Source organism: Alternaria infectoria, assembly GCF_024043175.1.
Source record: "Alternaria infectoria strain BMP 0036 chromosome Unknown scaffold_11, whole genome shotgun sequence".
NCBI lineage: Eukaryota > Fungi > Ascomycota > Dothideomycetes > Pleosporales > Pleosporaceae > Alternaria > Alternaria infectoria.
In genome coordinates this window covers 555,664-573,414 of record NW_026250700.1, presented here as the reverse complement: position 1 = coordinate 573,414, position 17,751 = coordinate 555,664, and the positions used below count along the sequence as shown (strand labels likewise).

At 55.2% G+C, this 17,751-nt stretch overlaps 5 protein-coding genes across 5 annotated transcripts; 2 read left to right on the top strand and 3 right to left on the bottom strand.

Annotated features, from left to right (window-relative positions):
* Nucleotides 1-692: 692 nt before the first annotated feature.
* On the bottom strand, nt 693-4,320 carry J4E92_007065 (uncharacterized protein; the record flags this gene model as incomplete). Its single annotated transcript, XM_051498428.1, has 2 exons — nt 693-4,025; nt 4,288-4,320. 2 exons carry the CDS (start codon nt 4,318-4,320, stop codon nt 693-695), a joined length of 3,366 nt encoding a protein of 1,121 aa, XP_051351362.1.
* Nucleotides 4,321-6,091: 1,771 nt separating this feature from the next.
* Nucleotides 6,092-10,441, top strand: J4E92_007064 (uncharacterized protein; the record flags this gene model as incomplete). Its single annotated transcript, XM_051498427.1, has 6 exons — nt 6,092-6,883; nt 6,931-8,382; nt 8,868-9,397; nt 9,448-10,056; nt 10,105-10,372; nt 10,421-10,441. 6 exons carry the CDS (start codon nt 6,092-6,094, stop codon nt 10,439-10,441), a joined length of 3,672 nt encoding a protein of 1,223 aa, XP_051351361.1.
* A 2,066-nt stretch (nt 10,442-12,507) lies between these two features.
* Nucleotides 12,508-13,904, bottom strand: SAH1 (S-adenosyl-L-homocysteine hydrolase; the record flags this gene model as incomplete). Its single annotated transcript, XM_051498426.1, has 2 exons — nt 12,508-13,685; nt 13,733-13,904. The coding sequence occupies 2 exons, from the start codon at nt 13,902-13,904 to the stop codon at nt 12,508-12,510; spliced, it is 1,350 nt and encodes a 449-aa protein (XP_051351360.1).
* A 485-nt stretch (nt 13,905-14,389) lies between these two features.
* On the bottom strand, nt 14,390-15,863 carry J4E92_007062 (uncharacterized protein; the record flags this gene model as incomplete). The annotated part of the gene is made up of 2 exons (XM_051498425.1): nt 14,390-15,746; nt 15,796-15,863. 2 exons carry the CDS (start codon nt 15,861-15,863, stop codon nt 14,390-14,392), a joined length of 1,425 nt encoding a protein of 474 aa, XP_051351359.1.
* A 512-nt stretch (nt 15,864-16,375) lies between these two features.
* J4E92_007061 (uncharacterized protein) lies at nt 16,376-17,733 on the top strand (the record flags this gene model as incomplete). The annotated part of the gene is made up of 2 exons (XM_051498424.1): nt 16,376-17,330; nt 17,381-17,733. 2 exons carry the CDS (start codon nt 16,376-16,378, stop codon nt 17,731-17,733), a joined length of 1,308 nt encoding a protein of 435 aa, XP_051351358.1.
* Between the last annotated feature and the right edge of the window lie 18 nt (nt 17,734-17,751).

The window sequence follows — 17,751 nt, the reverse complement described above, 5'->3', positions numbered from 1 at the left end:
AGACATCATGATGTATGAGCGGGACGGTAGTCTAAGATATGTTTCAAATTCTGTGTATTCTTGTCTTGTGCGACAGTGAGCAGCCGTCAGATATCGATGCTATGATTTTGAGAAGACCCTCATGGTGATTCAAGATACCATAGATCAAGAGAGACAATGAGACAAAGGAACAAAGAGAAAACCCTTAACCCGCTTTTGTACATGACTGAGACGTGTAGAAAAGCGGCTCTCGCGAACTGCGCGGTATGCCCATCCCACCAGGAGAGTATTATATGCTCCACATCCACATAGGAAACCCAATCCTCAATGCGCCGTATTCTTCCATTAGACAAAACATATGCATGCTGCGCATGTGCGCTTCATATCGCATGCCTCCTCTTTTCCACGTGTATCCTGGCTGGGAGATGCTGCAACTTATGCAAAAAGGAATCGCAAATGCCATGTCGCTTCAAATGCAGTACTTGGCCTGACCTGGTAATCGACGGCTGCGTAATTAATACAGGGTAAAGGTGATCAGGCCATGGAGGCCGGATCGTCGCTCAAACGCTCTGATCCAAAGGGAAATATCCAGAAGAAACTTTTGTTTCTCCCCACAAACTTTTGCCCAGATGCGTGTGGCCAGCACGGAGCGAGTTGAATGCTACCCCAAACATGCTCGTAATAGCTCCATCGCGTCGTTGTTTCCTGTGAATTTACATCACTGTCATGAGTTTCATCTGAGCCGCAAGATCCGCATCTTGTTGATGAATCATGCTGAATGGTGGCTCCTCGTGTAGTGGGCTTGCGATAGGACTCGAGTACAAGCCCTCCGCATCCCTGATCGTGTCTTTGACTTTGCGCGTCAACGTACTAACGTATGGCACGATGCGTCGCAGAGTCGCGGTGTCGAATGGAACCTTCTTCGAAGGTGTCGAAGGTACGGGAGGCGCATCCAGGAACGGCTCGTATGCGCTCCTCCTCTTTTGCAGCGCTTCGATGACAGAACGTGCTTTAGCCTCCGAGTCTTTCCGGGGTCTCGTAACGATAGTCTTGGATTCGTGTGTCGCAGGTGTGGCGTCGGATTCCAGTCTAGGTGTGATCGGTGAAGATTGCGGGGTAAAGATGCCGTTGTTGGATGGGAGAATCGACTTCCTCAGAGGGCGCGCTGACTGTGGTGGCTTGGGGCTATCTTCGTTAGGAGATGATGACTTCTGCCTTCCTCGTCCAAGGCTAGGGCTGGCGGGTGGTTCGTCAAAAGCGTCGTCGTCAAAGCCTGGCGATGAGGGAGGAGAGGCGTGGGCCAGGCCCTCGTGGTCGGCCTCCTGGTCTGCAAGCTCGATCATCGCATCCACTTCAAGCCACATGCCCGAAGGGGGGCCTTGTATCATGCCGAGCGCAATCGCGCGTACTCTTTGCTCTTTGAGCTCCTCAATCAGTAGACCCCATTCGCGCAGAAGACTGATGTTTGCAAGGACGTTGTTCTGCTGTTCTTGTATAGTCTTTGGTACGACCATAGACGAGCCACTGTTCCCCATAGGCGAGCTTCCGTCCTCTGCAGCAGGCTCCTCAGTGAGCTCGGAAAAGTCAAAGTCGTCGTTCCAGTCTTCGGTGACACCTTTGCTTCCCACACCCCAGGTGCCAAACTTGTTTGTGACCACTGTGCTACGCTTGCCAGTCAGATCCGGAACGACGGGCACACTCTGGCTGCGGGCGTGCAACCCGCTGGGGACTCTGCGTCCAACAGAGCGACTGCCTCTGCGGTCCGCATCCTTCTTTCCGTGCACCGTCCGGGGCCGTGGCGGCGTGCAGCTGCCTGAGTTCTTGTCTGCGATTTGCTGTTCAGACCAATCGAAAATGCTGCTTCGCGCATCTTTGTCGCCGAATTCTGATGTGGGACGCTTGGGCGTAGCTGGGTTAGGAACGTAATCGGGCGCGAGCAGATGCTTGTGCTGTCGCAGCAGCGACACGGGTGTGGCCTTGTGGTTGACTGTTGGATGATCAACCCAGGGATCCTCATCATCTGCCTCTTCTAGTGACCACCTACTGCTATCGTCGTCGTCCCCTGCGCGCGAGTCCCATTCCAATGTGCCGAGCGAAAGCGGCTTGGGCATGCTCGGGGGAGACGACGTTATCGTCTTGGGAAAGAGTGGCGCACTGTGTGTTCTGGAGAAGGTGGGCGAGTCCTGCGATGAGCGCTGAGGACGAACTGTCCGCACGGGCGTCGAGATGCTCTCCTCTTCCTCGGCGATGCTCTGGTGACCGGCGACACCATTGACGGTGGGCTCCCCAAAAGCGCCGGGCGGCAGTAGATCGCGTAGGGCTGTGACTTTGACCTTGACTTTGGCGGGGGGTGACTCGTCGAATATGGTCTCAATGCGAGGCCCACGGGCGCCGCCAGCTGTACTTCTGGTCGCACCAGTGCGCAGCGAATCAAAGACGGTGTCGCTCTGGATATCAGCGTCGTCCTCGTCGCCGGAGCCTAAGGCGCGAAGCTCATTATCAGACGAGCCGACCAATGTCGAGGCCTGTTCTGAGGGGGCCATGGAATGACGCGAGACCCGAACTCCCGATTGCGCTAGAGTAGGGGATGGTGGCGCCTGATTGGCGCCCGGTGCGGCTGAGGCCAAATCGTCGGGCTGCTGAGACAAGGGCGCCAAGCCCGCGCCAGCGAGCATGTCAGAGGAAGGAAGCGCCGGCAAGGGCGACGACAGACGCCTGGTGTGAGAAGCATTGCGTGCCGTCGCTGACTCGGGCAGCCCGGCGGACGTGGCGATGTCGCGCTTTGCTGGTTTGGGGTCTGTCACATCGCGGCGGCCTTCTCCATAAGAGGTGCTGTGTGGCCGTCTGCTCATAGTAGGCAGGATGGGTGCTGAGTTGACCCGCTGGCTCGCACGGCGGGAAAGTCTGGGTCTGGACACGGCGCCTGTTCGCTCCTTCTTGGACGACAGGAAGGAAGTGATGGAGAAGGAGCGCTTGGGTCGAGGGGCTTGCTCGGGCTGGGATGTGGAGGGCCGGCCACGAGTTTGGTTTGCTTCCCTGGACGCAAACATGGCCGTCATGCTGAGCGGCGTCTCTGGCCTACTTACGTAGAAGACGCTTTCACCGTCGTCGCTTGTCGAGTCATCTACGTCTTCTGAACCTGCTACGACCGACCTCGCGAGCACAAGCATGGGCTTGTGCTTGTCGTCCGGGAATATCCTCTTGAACCCGTTCGCATATGCCACGGAGCCTCTCCGCCTCGTTAGTGACCGCTCCTTCATGATTCTCGCTGTGAAGAATTGGGTGTACTCGGCCTCGCTGTCGGTGCTTGCGGAATGCGGCTGCTCGTCCATGGAAGTGTGCTCGGCCGTCATGGACAGCCGCGCGCCGTAGTTCTGCAGCGTTGCGTTGCGTTGGTGACTGGTGGCTGGACGACGGAAGGACGGTCGCAGGGTCGAGGTGCTCGTTCTGGGCTCTTCACGAGGCCCGCGCATTGACGATGAGCGCTTCACCAGCTTGTTCCGTGACACGGGTGAAGAAGATCGCTTCCCGGCTATGGGCGCCGTCGAGCCTTCGTGGGAGAAGGCCATGGAGCCATTGGAGCACGACACGGCGGGCGACAGCGGCGACGGGCTGGTGTTCCTGCTCGACGAGTTGGATATGGAGGAGAGGCGTTTGATCCACGAGGCTCGCCGTGACGGCACGTATCTGGCCGTGTCTACGTCGGACACACTCTGGTCACTGGAGGGGTAGTTTGCACTCGTCGCACTCGTCGGCAACTGCAGCGCCGCGTCGTCGCTCGTCTTCCTCCTCACGATCCGCAGCTGTGAACGGCCGTCCTGACTGAGTCGAGTCGCAAACGGCATGCGCGAGGCAGGAACGACGGGTACGGGGCCGCTAAAGGGAGGCGCGGTCGTGGTCATGGCAGCGGTCGACATGGGATTAAGACTCGGCTCGTATGCTGGTGTGGCCTTTTTTCTATTGGGGTGCGACGGGTCGAAGGGGGCCTCCCGTCCAAAGGCCAGGCCGACAGAGGATGTACCAACGACAGCGGCAGTGGCACAGAGCTGTATCACAAGGGTCCGTCAGTCATGGCGCCTAGTACGACATCTTATAAGAGAGGTATATCGAGGTGAGACAGTCGTGGTGTAGCCGCTCTCGGAAGTAGACGCAGACGCGGCGTCGGCGATCGAGACATATCAAAACAAATCAAGGGCAGCTGCAGCGCGTACACAAGATCCACGGACTATGAGATAGAGAAATGCAGGGTAATTACCGTTGGAACAGTTTTCATTCTCGTTGGAAACCAAGCCGCCGGGGAAAGGTCACTCGTCGAGGCGCTTGTGACGACTTGTCGAGCATTATGGCATGTCAGGGTGCCGGTGAACCAGGGATCGCGAGCTGCACGAGTATAGACGGTGGGAGGAGAGGGGCTCAATCAGGCGCTGGAGCAGGCGTACTGCATTCCGGAGCGCAGCAAAGGATGGACGGCACAAGCACCACGACGGGCTGAAGCAGAGAGGTGGAGCTCGACGAGGAGCGAGCGGACGACTGAAGAATCCACTGCTTGTTGCTTCTGGGATCTACGTACAGGGCTACCCGGCTCTCTTGGGATTAGCGAGATGTCGCCGATGAGGGCTGATAGCGGCAGCTCGACTCGAAACATAACACGGAGGTACACAGACCCCATGCCTCACTTTGCTCCGTCATAGCTCCACGCTGCGAGTAAAGTCAATCTCATCAACCTATGCTGCATGCGACGAGCCCGAGGCAGCAACTCCTTGGGCAGGCACTGAGGGCCCGCTGCGGTGCCCAGTTGGCCGTACCACGACGTTGCGCCCATCTGTCTCGGGCGAGCTCTAGCGCCGAGTAACAATCAACAACAATCAGGGACATGGCGCAGAGAGGCTGGAAGAACCCCTCTGCCGTCAGAGCTACCCAAATATAGTGTACCAGATAGCATCCCGGGCGCCCGTCACAGCACACGGTGATTGGCAGCCGGCCGCTGAACTGCCTGGAGAGACCCCTGTAGCCAAGTGGAGATGTTTGCTGATCGCGGCGTACGCAAGTGTCAACCGGCTTATGTAGTCCATCGGTGGTAGCGAAGGCGTGCTTTAGACTGTGCAGCCACGGAGCCATCGCATGTTACCTCGCGCCCAGCATTCGGTACAGTCAACGGCAGAAGGACCTTGGTACCTACGAGCATGGCGTGGTAGATATTTGTTGAATCGGCTCTATCGGGCATCGATTACTCTGGTAGGAAAGCTGCTCGTGATTGAGATCCTTGATAGCCGAAACGCACAGCACGTCAGCCACAGAGCGGAGAAGTGGTGAGAAGCGGGAGCATGGGTTGAGGATAGGACGGAATCCGTGTATCTGAGGCAGCGAATTCAGCGCCCCGGGATATATCTCCGCCGTTAAAGCCCGCATGCTGCGTGTTCTACCTGCCATGGCTGTACTCCTAGGCATGCGTTGTTCTGTCCGTAAATTTTCAAAAGCCAATTGACAAGGCTACATCACATGTTGCATGCCGGGTAGCCAAGGCGGCTCCGTGCCCGACCTAAGCCAGCTGAAAGATGACTGCCAGGGCCGCTACGAACTCCAGAGGCTTTTTGCAGACTATCGAGACCGTTGTGCCCCTCACTCTAGGAATAGTGGGCGCACGTTGGAGTCCATCTGGCAGACGGCTTGCTGGGCGAGCTGTGCGTGCAGAGCTTGACGTGACTGTGCGATGCGTGCTGACCCGCGGGAACACAGAGATGCGAGCAACCGGGACAATCCTAGGAGCACATCATTGCTAGAGCGCCTCCAGACGCGTGGTGCAGATCCGCCATCTGTGCCAGTCCACAGGCGCAGCAATGGGTTGTCATGTTTGATGGGCTGTCGGCGTCGACGCCCTGATTGGCCGCCGCCCGCTCCTTCCAGAACCGCCGCCACGCCACATTTGGCATCCCACGTCAAAATGTTCTCTGCCTTGGACAAGCAGCCGTAGCACCGCACGAAGCAGAGACCACCGCTGCCCCGCTATTACACGCTGACTACGTGAACGCACGAGATAGGATTGCCCGCTCGCCGACCTCGCCAGCGCCACGGTGACATTGACTGCGGCCGACAGACTTCGTCACCCGCCACCATGGAATCCGAAATCAGAACCCAAATCCCGAACATCGACCCTGTTCTGTCAGAGTACTCGGCCGGGTACCTGACCCATGCTGCCAACCAGTTCACTTCCGACACTGACCCAAATGCCCCCTCCCCACTTGAGGAAGCCGCTGCCACCGTGAGCGCTCTGCTCTTATCAGCGTCCGGAGATCTCTCACCTCAGAATGAGACGAGTATCCAGAACCTTGTGGAAAAATTCATTTCCCGCCTGAACGCCGCCAATGGCACAGACAGTGAGCGGCGCCAGATGGCTCCTTCAGCCAAGAAGCTCGACCAGGCTATCCACGTGGGCTCGTCCAGGAACATCTCCTCCACGCTAGGTCTTGCTGGCGGCGCCGTCGACCTAGAATCTGCCAACACACGTAAAGTTGAATCCAGGGTCGATCGCAAGAAACTTGAAAAGGCCGAACGCAAGCTCCGTGCGAAGCAGGACCGCAAAGAATTCAAGAACGTCGAATATGAAGCTTCTCGACTTCTCAATGAGCCCAACGAGGCACAAAGCTATGAAGAATTCTACATGGCTGTCAACCCGCTGCAGTTGGGCGAGGCCAACAATAAGAGCAAAGACATCAAGATCGATAGCTTTGACATTTCTATGCCTGGATTACGCATCCTTACAGATAGTTCCCTGACACTCGCATATGGCCGCAGATACGGTCTGGTAGGTCAAAACGGTATTGGTAAATCCACCTTGCTTCGCGCCCTCGCCCGCCGTGAGGTCGCTATTCCTACGCACATTTCGATTCTTCACGTGGAACAGGAGGTAAGTCACTTCATGCACTACGCAAGTCCCATGACTGACTGCATCAGATTACTGGTGATGACACACCCGCACTACAGGCTGTCTTGGACGCCGATGTATGGCGCAAGCATCTCCTTCGGGAGCAAGAGAAGATCAGCAAGGAGCTAGCTGAGCTTGAAGAAGAGCGTGCTAAGATGGCCGACACCTCCGCAGATGCTGCCAGGCTGGACACTCAGCGTGAAGGTCTAGATACCACTCTGAGCGACATTCATGGCAAGCTCGCCGAGATGGAGTCTGACAAGGCAGAATCTCGAGCAGCAAGTATCCTCGCAGGTCTTGGTTTCTCACAAGAACGACAGCAATTTGCGACCAAGACATTCTCTGGAGGATGGAGGATGCGTCTGGCACTTGCACGTGCGCTGTTCTGTGAACCTGATCTGCTACTGCTTGACGAGCCGTCGAACATGTTGGACGTCCCCTCTATCACCTTCTTGGCGAACTACCTCCAGGGCTACCCAAGCACAGTACTTGTCGTATCTCACGACCGAGCTTTCCTCAACGAAGTGGCAACCGATATCATTCATCAACACTCTGAGCGACTCGACTACTACAAGGGTGGCAACTTCGATTCCTTCTACGCTACCAAAGAAGAGCGCCGCAAGACAGCAGTGCGTGAGTACGAGAAGCAGATGGCCGAGCGCGCGCATTTGCAAGCTTTCATCGACAAGTTCCGATACAATGCTGCCAAGTCTTCTGAGGCCCAGTCTAGGATCAAGAAGCTGGAGAAAATGCCAGTCCTCACTCCACCAGAAGCAGCATACTCGGTACACTTCAAGTTCCCAGAGGTGGAGAAGATGTCACCTCCTATCATTCAGATGAGTGGTGTTACCTTTGGGTACACGCCCGACAAGATCCTGCTCAAGAACGTCGACCTCGATGTGCAACTCGACTCACGTATTGGTATCGTTGGTCCCAACGGTGCTGGTAAGACGACGGCTTTGAAGCTGCTCATCGGCGCACTTTCACCTACCACGGGTCTCATCTCGCAAAACCCACGCTTACGTGTAGGCTTCTTCGCACAACATCACGTTGATGCTTTGGACCTGAACGACAGCGCTGTCGGATTCATGTCGAAGACGTACCACGGAAGGGCAGATGAAGAATACCGTCGTCACCTTGGTGCCTTTGGCATTACGGGTATGACTGGATTACAGAAGATGGAACTGCTGTCAGGAGGTCAGAAATCGCGTGTTGCCTTTGCATGCCTAGCGCTGCAGAACCCGCACATTCTCGTGCTTGACGAGCCGTCTAACCACTTGGACATCGAGGCCATGGACGCGCTTTCGGAAGCACTGAACAAGTTCCAGGGTGGTGTACTCATGGTCAGTCACGATGTCACTATGCTGCAGAACGTATGCACAAGCTTGTGGGTGTGTGACAACGGAACGATCGAGCACTTCGATGGAACCGTCAAAGATTACAAGCGCCGCATCACAGCGCAAGCAAACGAGGCGGGAGTTGTAGCGAAGCACTAGATTGGGTTAGGATATAGAACAGGTGATAGTGATGATTCACTATCCCGTATTCTGGCGAAGCTAGATCTGTATAATACACTCATCATGGTTCTAACAAGAATAATCTACATGCATGTCGCAGCTACCGTGATGCGAGGGATATCACATCGCATTCCGAGGTTGTGCCTGCTCTTCTGCTCGAAAGTTGGAAAGCACGCTAGGGTCAAAGCGGACGCCTGGACTGATTAACCACTCCGCGTCCATCGCGGCACTGGCACCTCATCACACGCACAACACCTCCCGCCCAGCACAGCAAGCAAACATTTGCGTCCCTTTCACCTCGACCGCTGCTCCACCTAATGCGCGTAGCTGCCTCGTGGTGCCCACGCGCTCAGGTTTAATTGACAGCGGCTACTAGCGCGCTTGCCCCTTCGAGCTCATCATCCGGTCCTGTCCAATACACAACCACCGGCACCTTGTCGCGCACGCAGACTTCCAGTACAGACGGCTTGTCCGTAGTCACTCCTTTGCCTCCGAATCCCACCCAGCGCGATTCCTCCCGTCCACGCTACGCCGTCACCGCTCCCGCCAGCAGCACCGCCGCATTGACGACAACAGCCGGCGAATCACCCTACCCACCTCCCTTCTCCTCCCTCTTCTTCCCGCCCGACGACGCTGAGGAACGCGACAAGCTCGGTGAAACCGCCGAAGACGAATCACCTCCCGCATTCACATCTGCGCCTGCCTTTACCGAGTCATCCTCGTCCGCTGCTGCTGTAGCTGCCACCAAAGCCGCGCTCCCTTCCGATACCAAGGAAGGCTCTAGCAGCAAAGACCTCGACGACGGAGAGCCGCCGCCTCCCTACAGCGAAGGATCCAGCCCACTCGAGTCCTTTACATACGTAATGGCATCCGCAGGAGGTCCCGCGAGTATCATTACTCAGGTGTCGCAAACAACAAATGCAGGACCGCCCATCAACACCCTGGGTGGATCAGACGAGAACATCACTCTGGAACTGAGGTACGGAAATGCATCGTCACACGCGACACCAAGGCTAACCCGAATCCTAGGGGCACGCGGTTCACTCTATCGCGAGACGAACTTCTAACCCTTCCTGAATTCGTCCTCCTTTCCCTCTTTCCCAATGGCCTGCTCCCTGATGGGCACATGAACTCCTACCACGATGGAGACGTATACCCAGTCGACGTTGGTAACCCCATTTCTTCTTCCTCACCCCTTCCCTCGACCCCAGTAGCTAAGATCTTGTACCACCTCTCCAACCCCGCATTATACTTATCTGACAATATCTACCCTTCACAGTACGACCCAAACTCCCTACAGTACATGCTGGAGTTCTTCCGCACTGTAGCCCAAACCATTCCCGCATCGCCTCCATCCCCGACCGCTGCCGAACATGCTGCCGAGGCTGTACCCATTGAGCCTATGCATGGCTCTGCCAGGGACATGCTCCAGGACCGCGCTGGTATAATTGTGCTGCGAGAGGACCTCGACTTTTACGCTATCCCACCGCATCGCGACATCACTCAGCCTGAGATGATCGAAGTCAAGCGGGCTGCAGGCGAAGCATTGCTGAGACAAGATGGCATTTTCTCAGGTCTCAGGAAGAGCGAAGAACCAGGAACTACGGAGCAGCACCTGATCGAGATGTTGACTGCAGGGTGAGCATACCACCTGCAAATCAGAGAACAGCAGCTAACAGCATGCAGTGGCTTCAACCACGACGACCGATGGGGTCACCGCGCCGGCGAGCCCAACAAAGCCGTCATCTGCAGCATCGCGCTTGCACGCCTGAGGACAGACATCAAGGGTAACGACCTTGCTAACAGCAACGCTGTCGGAATGGCGCAGAAGCTGCTCCTCTTCTGGAGGAAACCCGCTCGTCGCTGCTGGTGGGAAGGTGTCGAGCTTGACAATGTCAGAGGTGTCGAAGGCAAGCTCAAGGTGTGGATAAGGAGGGTCTGGACGCTGGAAATGGTATGTTTACCCTAACGGATGCCCACAGCTTTTACTGACAATACCCAGAGCGTTATCGGTCTCCGCTAAGGCACTCGCTGCATCCGGCGTTCCGTTTCTCGAATTTTGGTGGCGTTTCCCTATTCACTCTTGATATTCCGATCGCGGCATCATTACCGCCGATGAAAAGCACCGGCTGGCTCATCGTTTCCTACTGTTCTTGATACCTCTCTACTTTGGTTTATCATCACCCACCATGGAGACTAAGGCAGATGTTCTCCATCCCATAGCAAGCGTTGGCATCATAGGGCATTTTCAGTTACATTGTTTTTTTCTCCAAGATAATCTATGGGTCAGGAAGGTACATATGCTTTGTATAGCAGTAGTAGTAGCAGACAGCAGGCGGATAATCTAGGTCCGCATTAAATTGTAATATCTTTCCTCAGTACGTACATTTGTTCGCAACTCCAAACTACGCGCATCGCATCAGCATTACAGTTCTCGCCAACCCCTGTCCCATCTCCACACCCTTTATTCTACGGTACCGAAATCAGCCTCAGATGTCACCACGCAGTTCTCTCGTGGCGTCATAAACTTTCCGCATGTCTCAACCCCACATGTCACCAACAACGCCGTGTTCCTGTTGAATAAGCCAGGATCCCCCCAAGCCATATCCATCTCACCAAAACTTCCCTCCGATCTATATTGGATATGCAAGACCGCGTGTAACCACGCTGTAGCTTCCCTTTCTTTCCCCACACACGCACAACATGTTACGAGGCTGGAGAGGACGAGTCTAACGTTTCAAGTTGCTCAGCCTCGAAATCGCCATGTCGTGGTTCCAGATACCCGGTTCTGCAGGCAGGGGCGAGGCGGAGGCGGAGCATGTTGTGGAACGGGGTTGGGGCAGGGATGTTGTTGTCTGTTTGGTTTTGTGAGATGTTGGGGTAGTTGGACTTGTCGGTTTATGATCTGGAGGATCAGGTCTGCCCTGCCTGTGTGGGGATGTCAGGGATGAGATTGCGACGGATGGATATGGGGATGAATTGCTCGTGAAGTTTTTTGAAGCACGGGCAAAGAGCTCTCCCGTCCTCAACCAAAACACTCGTATACTACCAAACTCCAATGCAGTTTGCCGTTACGAACGGAGAAACCCTCCATGGTACCACATTCCGACACGATGTTTCGGTCCTCACACATGAAGAGCACGGGAAACGCTATAGCAACCAGCACCTAACTCGTCATCACAGCAAGGAAAAACTTACTTCTCAATCCGATGTACCAAACCTAACTTTCCTCGCGCCACATATTCACCTTGTCAGACTATGCAATGCATGGGATTAAAGCTACATCGGCCCGCCATGCCTGCGCATAGCAACGTGTCGGCCGTTCGTACATTACATTGCAGGAGCATACCTGACACATTCGTTGCTGCTGTGACTTCCTTGCGTCCACTGTTACTGCATCATACACACTGCGTACTGCGTATGCTGAGCGGGAAGTATTTGATGTGGCGTGCATGCAGCGACATGTCCGATCCGATGTTAGCGGCGGAACATGCGTCTCGTGGTTTCTTTGCTGGAATGTTGGGCAACGTTGTGAGTGTGTACGATCGTCTGTTGCGTTTGACGTATGCGTGCGATACGGCATGGATGTGGAGGACGCGAGAACGAATAACGTTTGGGCACTGCAGACGTCAACATGTCAGAATAAACGCAAGCAGTACTTCTTGCATCTTCGTGTGAGGCCCGATGAGAGTATGCCTGTGTTCGTGGCGAAAGTTTATGTAGCTGTACGTTGATCACGGGAGAAGTCATGGATCGACGAAGTGTTTGTTGAGGCGGGTATGGAGGCCCGCCGTTATTGTTCATTCTTCAGTCCACCGTCAAGATCGGTGGCCTGTTACTGTTCTTATGCTGCGTGGATAACGCAGTCTATCTTATCCATATCTCACTCTTACATAGGGTATCATCATCGGTATTGACCATGGTTGAAGGGTCAAGTAGATGATTGCAAACAACGCCTTTTGAACGACCAAACCCCGCCGAGCCCCAGGCTCGATGCTATGCCGTTGAAGACAGACAACTTTTCGAAGTGGTATCATCGAAGTTCATAACGTCGTGTTGAAACTTCCCAAACGCTGGACATTAAGAAATCTAGTAACGGTAGATGTCGCTCTTGAAAGGACCCTCGACAGGGAGACCAAGGTACTCGGCCTGAACGTCGCTGAGCTTGGAGAGCTCAACGTTGACGTGTGCCAAGTGGAGAAGGGCGACCTGCTCGTCGAGAATCTTGGGCAGAACGTAGACACCGACATCGAGCTTACCGGTCTTGCCGAACTCGATGTACTTGTTGCCGAACTCCTCATCAGAGGCCTTGTACAGCATGATCTGGGCAAGGACCTGGTTGGTGAAAGAGCAGGACATGACGAAGGAAGAGTGACCAGTGGCGCATCCCAAGTTGACGAGACGACCCTCGGCGAGGAGGATGATGTAGCGGCCGTTGTTCATCAGGTAGCGGTCGACTTGGGGCTTGATGCTGGTGACAGACTTGGCGTTCTTCTTGAGCCACGCAACGTCGATTTCGATATCGAAGTGACCGATGTTGCAGACAATGGCGTCGTTGGGCATAGCCTCGAAGTGGACACCAGTCAGGATGTCACGGCAACCAGTGGTGGTGACGAAGATCTGACCCTGAGAAGCAGCCTTCTCCATGGTGGTAACCTGGAAGCCGGAAACGGCAGCCTGGAGGGCGTTGATGGGGTCGATCTCGGTGACGATGACACGGGCACCCATGCTGTGGAGAGCCTGGGCGCAACCCTTACCGACATCACCGAAACCGGCAACGACGGCGACCTTGCCAGCAATCATGACGTCGGTGGCACGCTTGATACCATCGACGAGCGACTCACGGCAACCGTACAAGTTGTCGAACTTGGACTTGGTGACGGAGTCGTTGACGTTGATGGCAGGGACGAGGAGACCCTTGCCCTTCAGCATGCGGTAGAGGTGGTGGACACCGGTGGTGGTCTCCTCAGAGACACCGTAGCAGTCCTTGAGCATCTCAGGGTACTTCTTGTGGACGAGGGCAGTGAGGTCACCACCGTCGTCGAGGATCAAGTTCAGGCTCTTGCCGTCCTTGAAGGCTGTGAGTTGCTGCTCGAGGCACCACTCGTATTCCTCCTCGGTCTCGCCCTTCCAGGCGAAGACAGGTACGCCGGCGGCGGCAATGGCGGCGGCAGCGTGGTCCTGGGTGGAGAAGATGTTGCACGAGGTCCAGGTGAGCTCAGCACCGAGAGACTTGAGGGTCTCGATGAGAACAGCAGTCTGGATGGCTGGGGTGGGTTAGCACTGAGATTGTAGGATAGAAGGATAGACATACTCATGTGCAGACATCCAGCAATGCGGGCGCCCTTCAATGGCTGGTCCTCAGCGTACTTGCGGCGAGTCTCCATCAGACCAGGCATCTCATTCTCGGCGAGCTCAATCTCGCGGCGACCGAACGCCGCAAGACTGATGTCGGCAACCTTGAACTTGTGGGCGGGGGCAGACATTCTGGCGGTTTGATGTGATGTATTGGGGGTATAGAGAGGGAGAGGGGTGAAGGGAGGATGAAGAAACAAACGTCGAGGGAGAAAAGTGGGAGAGATAGCCCCGCGCTCTAGCAGTTGTTGACGCTAGTGGACCCTTAGACTTTGCTCCACATCGGCACTTTACTGCACCAAGACAACTCACCGCCCGACAACGCTGCTAGTACGTGTCACGGAGGATTTAATGCGATAGGGTAAGGGGAGGATTCATAGCAGACTTTGGCATTATTTGGTAGTTCACACGGTAGATCCACGATGCTCATATTCATGCTCAGAGTTCACTGTCTTGTTCAAACCCACGCTGCGGGGCATTGAAACGACACCCTGTTGATCGCGACGCGCCATCCTACTGATACCAATGCAGTAAGCCTGGTCGTAAGCACCAAATATCACCGAAGTGGCCAACTCGGGCCAAACACTAAAAGTACAACATCCCGATCACTTCGCCCTCAGGTATAGTGAGGCACTTGGCCCTTATCACCCTCAGTTCCCGCCACCAGTGGCGAGACACCATTGTCAATCTTCTTAGGGCCAGGCCTCTTGAAATGCGGCTTCAGTGGCTCCCAGCTCTCTGCGTTGTAGCCCTCTTGTATCTTCTGGCACTTTGTGAGGCCCCAGTCCGTTACGCCAATCATGAGGCAGCTTTCGAACATGAAGGCCATGCTGCCCTCACCGACCTTGTTGGGCTGTAGGTCGACATTGGATGCCTTCTCGTGAGTCGCAGCGTCGGGTCCATGGCCAGACATGACATTGTGCAGAGAAGCACCAGCCGGTTGAAAGCCTCCACCGGTCTTCGCATCGTATTGACCACCGATGAGTCCCATGAACTCGGACATAGTGTTGCGGTGGTACCATGGCGGTCGGAAGGTGTTCTCAGCCACTAACCATCGCGGTGGGAAGATGACAAAGTCAGCTACTGCGGTACCTGGCCGGTCTGTTGGTGCAGTGAGCACGGTGAATATGGACGGGTCTGGATGGTCGAATGAGATGGAGCCTATGGTGTTGAAGCGTCCAAGATCGTACTTGTACGGGTAGTAGAGTCCATGCCATGCAACCACGTCGAACGGTGTATGCCTCTGCTTCGCAGCGTAGAGGTGTCCGGCAAACTTGGCGAGGATGTTCCATTCGGTTTCGGTGTCTTCGTCGAAGTCGGCCACTGGCGCCTGGAAGTCTCGCGCGTTTGCGAGACAGTTGGAGCCAATGGGCCCCAGCTCAGGAAGCGTGAAATGGCCCTGGTATAACTCCAAAATGTAGCCTCGCACCGGGCCTTCTGGTAAGGTAACACGGTACCGAATGCCTCGCGGTATGACGCAAATCTCATTCGGACGCGCAACGAGGCGCCCCAGTTCCGTCTGGATATCGAGCACACCGTGTTGTGCCACAATCAAGAAGTCGCCATCAGCCGAGTAGAATGCCTCGTTGGCTTCCATGTCCTTTCCTGCGGCATAGATAAAGTATCCGACGCCTGACTTCATTGTAGGGTCACCCGCACCCGCCACTAGATGGAGTGAGTGCACCCAGTCCACCGTCTCGTCGAGATCGAAGGGATCCCACCGTAGCTGATTCGGGATGTAGTGTATCTTCTCCCACGGCTTGTTCTCGGGGTTCGTATTGAACGTCTTGGACTCGCGGGGCTCGAAGTTGCTGTGTCCGCACGAGGGCAGGATGCGGTAAAGCCATGTTTGCTGGTTCTCGTGTCGCGGGGCTGTGAAGGCGGTGCCTGAGAGCTTCTCGGCGTAGAGACCATATGGGGGTTTCTGAGGGGAGTTTGCGCCAATTGGAAGCGCGCCTTCGACTGCTTCCGTCCTGGATGTTGTTAGTGTTTGTAGTCACAGTAGGGTAGTCGCGTCCATACTCATGGTAAGAGTTGAAGCCATTCTGGTATCGGTATTTCTCCTTGAAAGCAAAGTGAGTAGACGGCATCGTGACGTTAGTGTACAAAAGATTAATTAACCAGACAAGAACCACTGTAAAGACAATAGTGGGCAATAATCAAACACGCGCGTACGGCACCAGATGCGTAAATAACCTTCGCGGATGTTGCGGGCATGCAGCATCGCAGTAGCCGTGGCAAGCTGTGGCTCGGCCATCACGCAGGCGCGAAGTCGCGAAGTGCGGTAATGGGCGGCTTCAGATTCCGTCGTTTGTCGCGTTGCAGCAGCAAAGCGGAGAAGAAAGCACCGTCGAGAGCGCGCGCGCGTCGGCTTACCCCACAGGCGGAGAGCGCATGACCCCTGTCTGTTGGCAACTGACGGAATCTTTCCGAGCCCGCCTCATCCGTCACAAGCCGGTCATCCATCAAGCACCATCTGCACCATGGCTCAGGGATTGAGACTACGGGGCCGAAAATTCGAGCCTGCAAGTTTCCGTAGTCCTCCCGTTGACCCTGACAGGTATACTCGTGTAGCAAGAGTTATTGTGTACAGACATCAATCATGGCTTCGCTGCGGTCTTGGTTCAACATACCTCGTGGCTCACACTTCTCACTAGCCAACATCCCGTTCGGTGTCATCTCGACAGCGTCATCTCAGTCACCGCGGCTGGCAGTCGCCATCGGAGACCACGCACTAGATCTCGAAGTCTTTGCTGCAAACAATGGCTTCTCCGGTCTCTCCACGATACAGCCACATCAAGCTGTCTTCTCGCAACCATCGCTGAACGCGTTTGCAGCACTCGGCCGCCCAATCCACTCTGTGGTCCGAAAGTACATACAAAGCGTCTTCTCTATCGACACAACATACCCCGATGTTCTGAAGAACAATGCGGCACTCCAAAAGCAAGCCTTGATACCGCTCAAGGAAATCAAAGCACATCTGCCATTCAAGATTGGCGACTACACCGATTTCTTTGCGGGCATGAACCATGCCTATAACTGCGGCGTCATCTTCAGAGGCCCCCAGAATGCGCTGCAACCAAACTACAAACATCTTCCAGTCGGGTACCACGGACGCGCATCTTCGGTGGTTCCATCGGGGACAACTATCCGGCGACCCAATGGCCAGATACTGCTCGATCCTACTGCAGAGGAAAAGGTGCCTACATTTAGCCCATGTAAGAAGCTGGACATTGAGCTGGAGCTAGGAGCGTTTGTCTGCGGGTCAAATGAACAGGGAGTGCCAATTCCGATCGAGAAAGCCGAGGAGAATCTGTTCGGCGTTGTGCTCATGAACGACTGGTCTGCGAGAGATATTCAAGCCTGGGAATACGTACCCCTGGGGCCATTCAATGCGAAGAACTTTGGCACCACGATTAGCACTTGGGTTGTACTCGCAGATGCACTGGAGCCGTTCAAGACGAAGGGGTTGGAGAATGATGCGGAAGTGCTGCCTTACTTGAAGGAGAAGGACGAGAAGAGTGTATACGACATTAACCTCGAAGTCGATGTTAAGAGTATGTACATCTGCGTATCATCTTGATTGCCACGTACTAATCGTCTTCAGCGTCGACCGGCAATAAAACAACGGTATCGAAAGTAAATGCACGAAATCTGCTCTGGTCATTCCCGCAGATGCTGACACACCACACCATCACCGGATGTCCGTTCCAACCGGGTGACCTGCTGGGCTCTGGCACCATAAGTGGAAACTCCCCAGCCGAGTACGGGAGTTTACTAGAGCAAAGCAACAACGGGAAGGAGACTATAACTTTAGAAGGTGGCGAGAAGAGGACTTTCTTGGAGGATGGGGATGAGATCACTATTCGAGGAGTATGCGGGTCAGACGAGGAGGCTTTGGTTGGCTTTGGAGAGTGCGTGGGTCGCATTGAGCCTGCGCTGAAGTTGAGCTTTGCTTGAGCGCTCTGATAGTCGCTA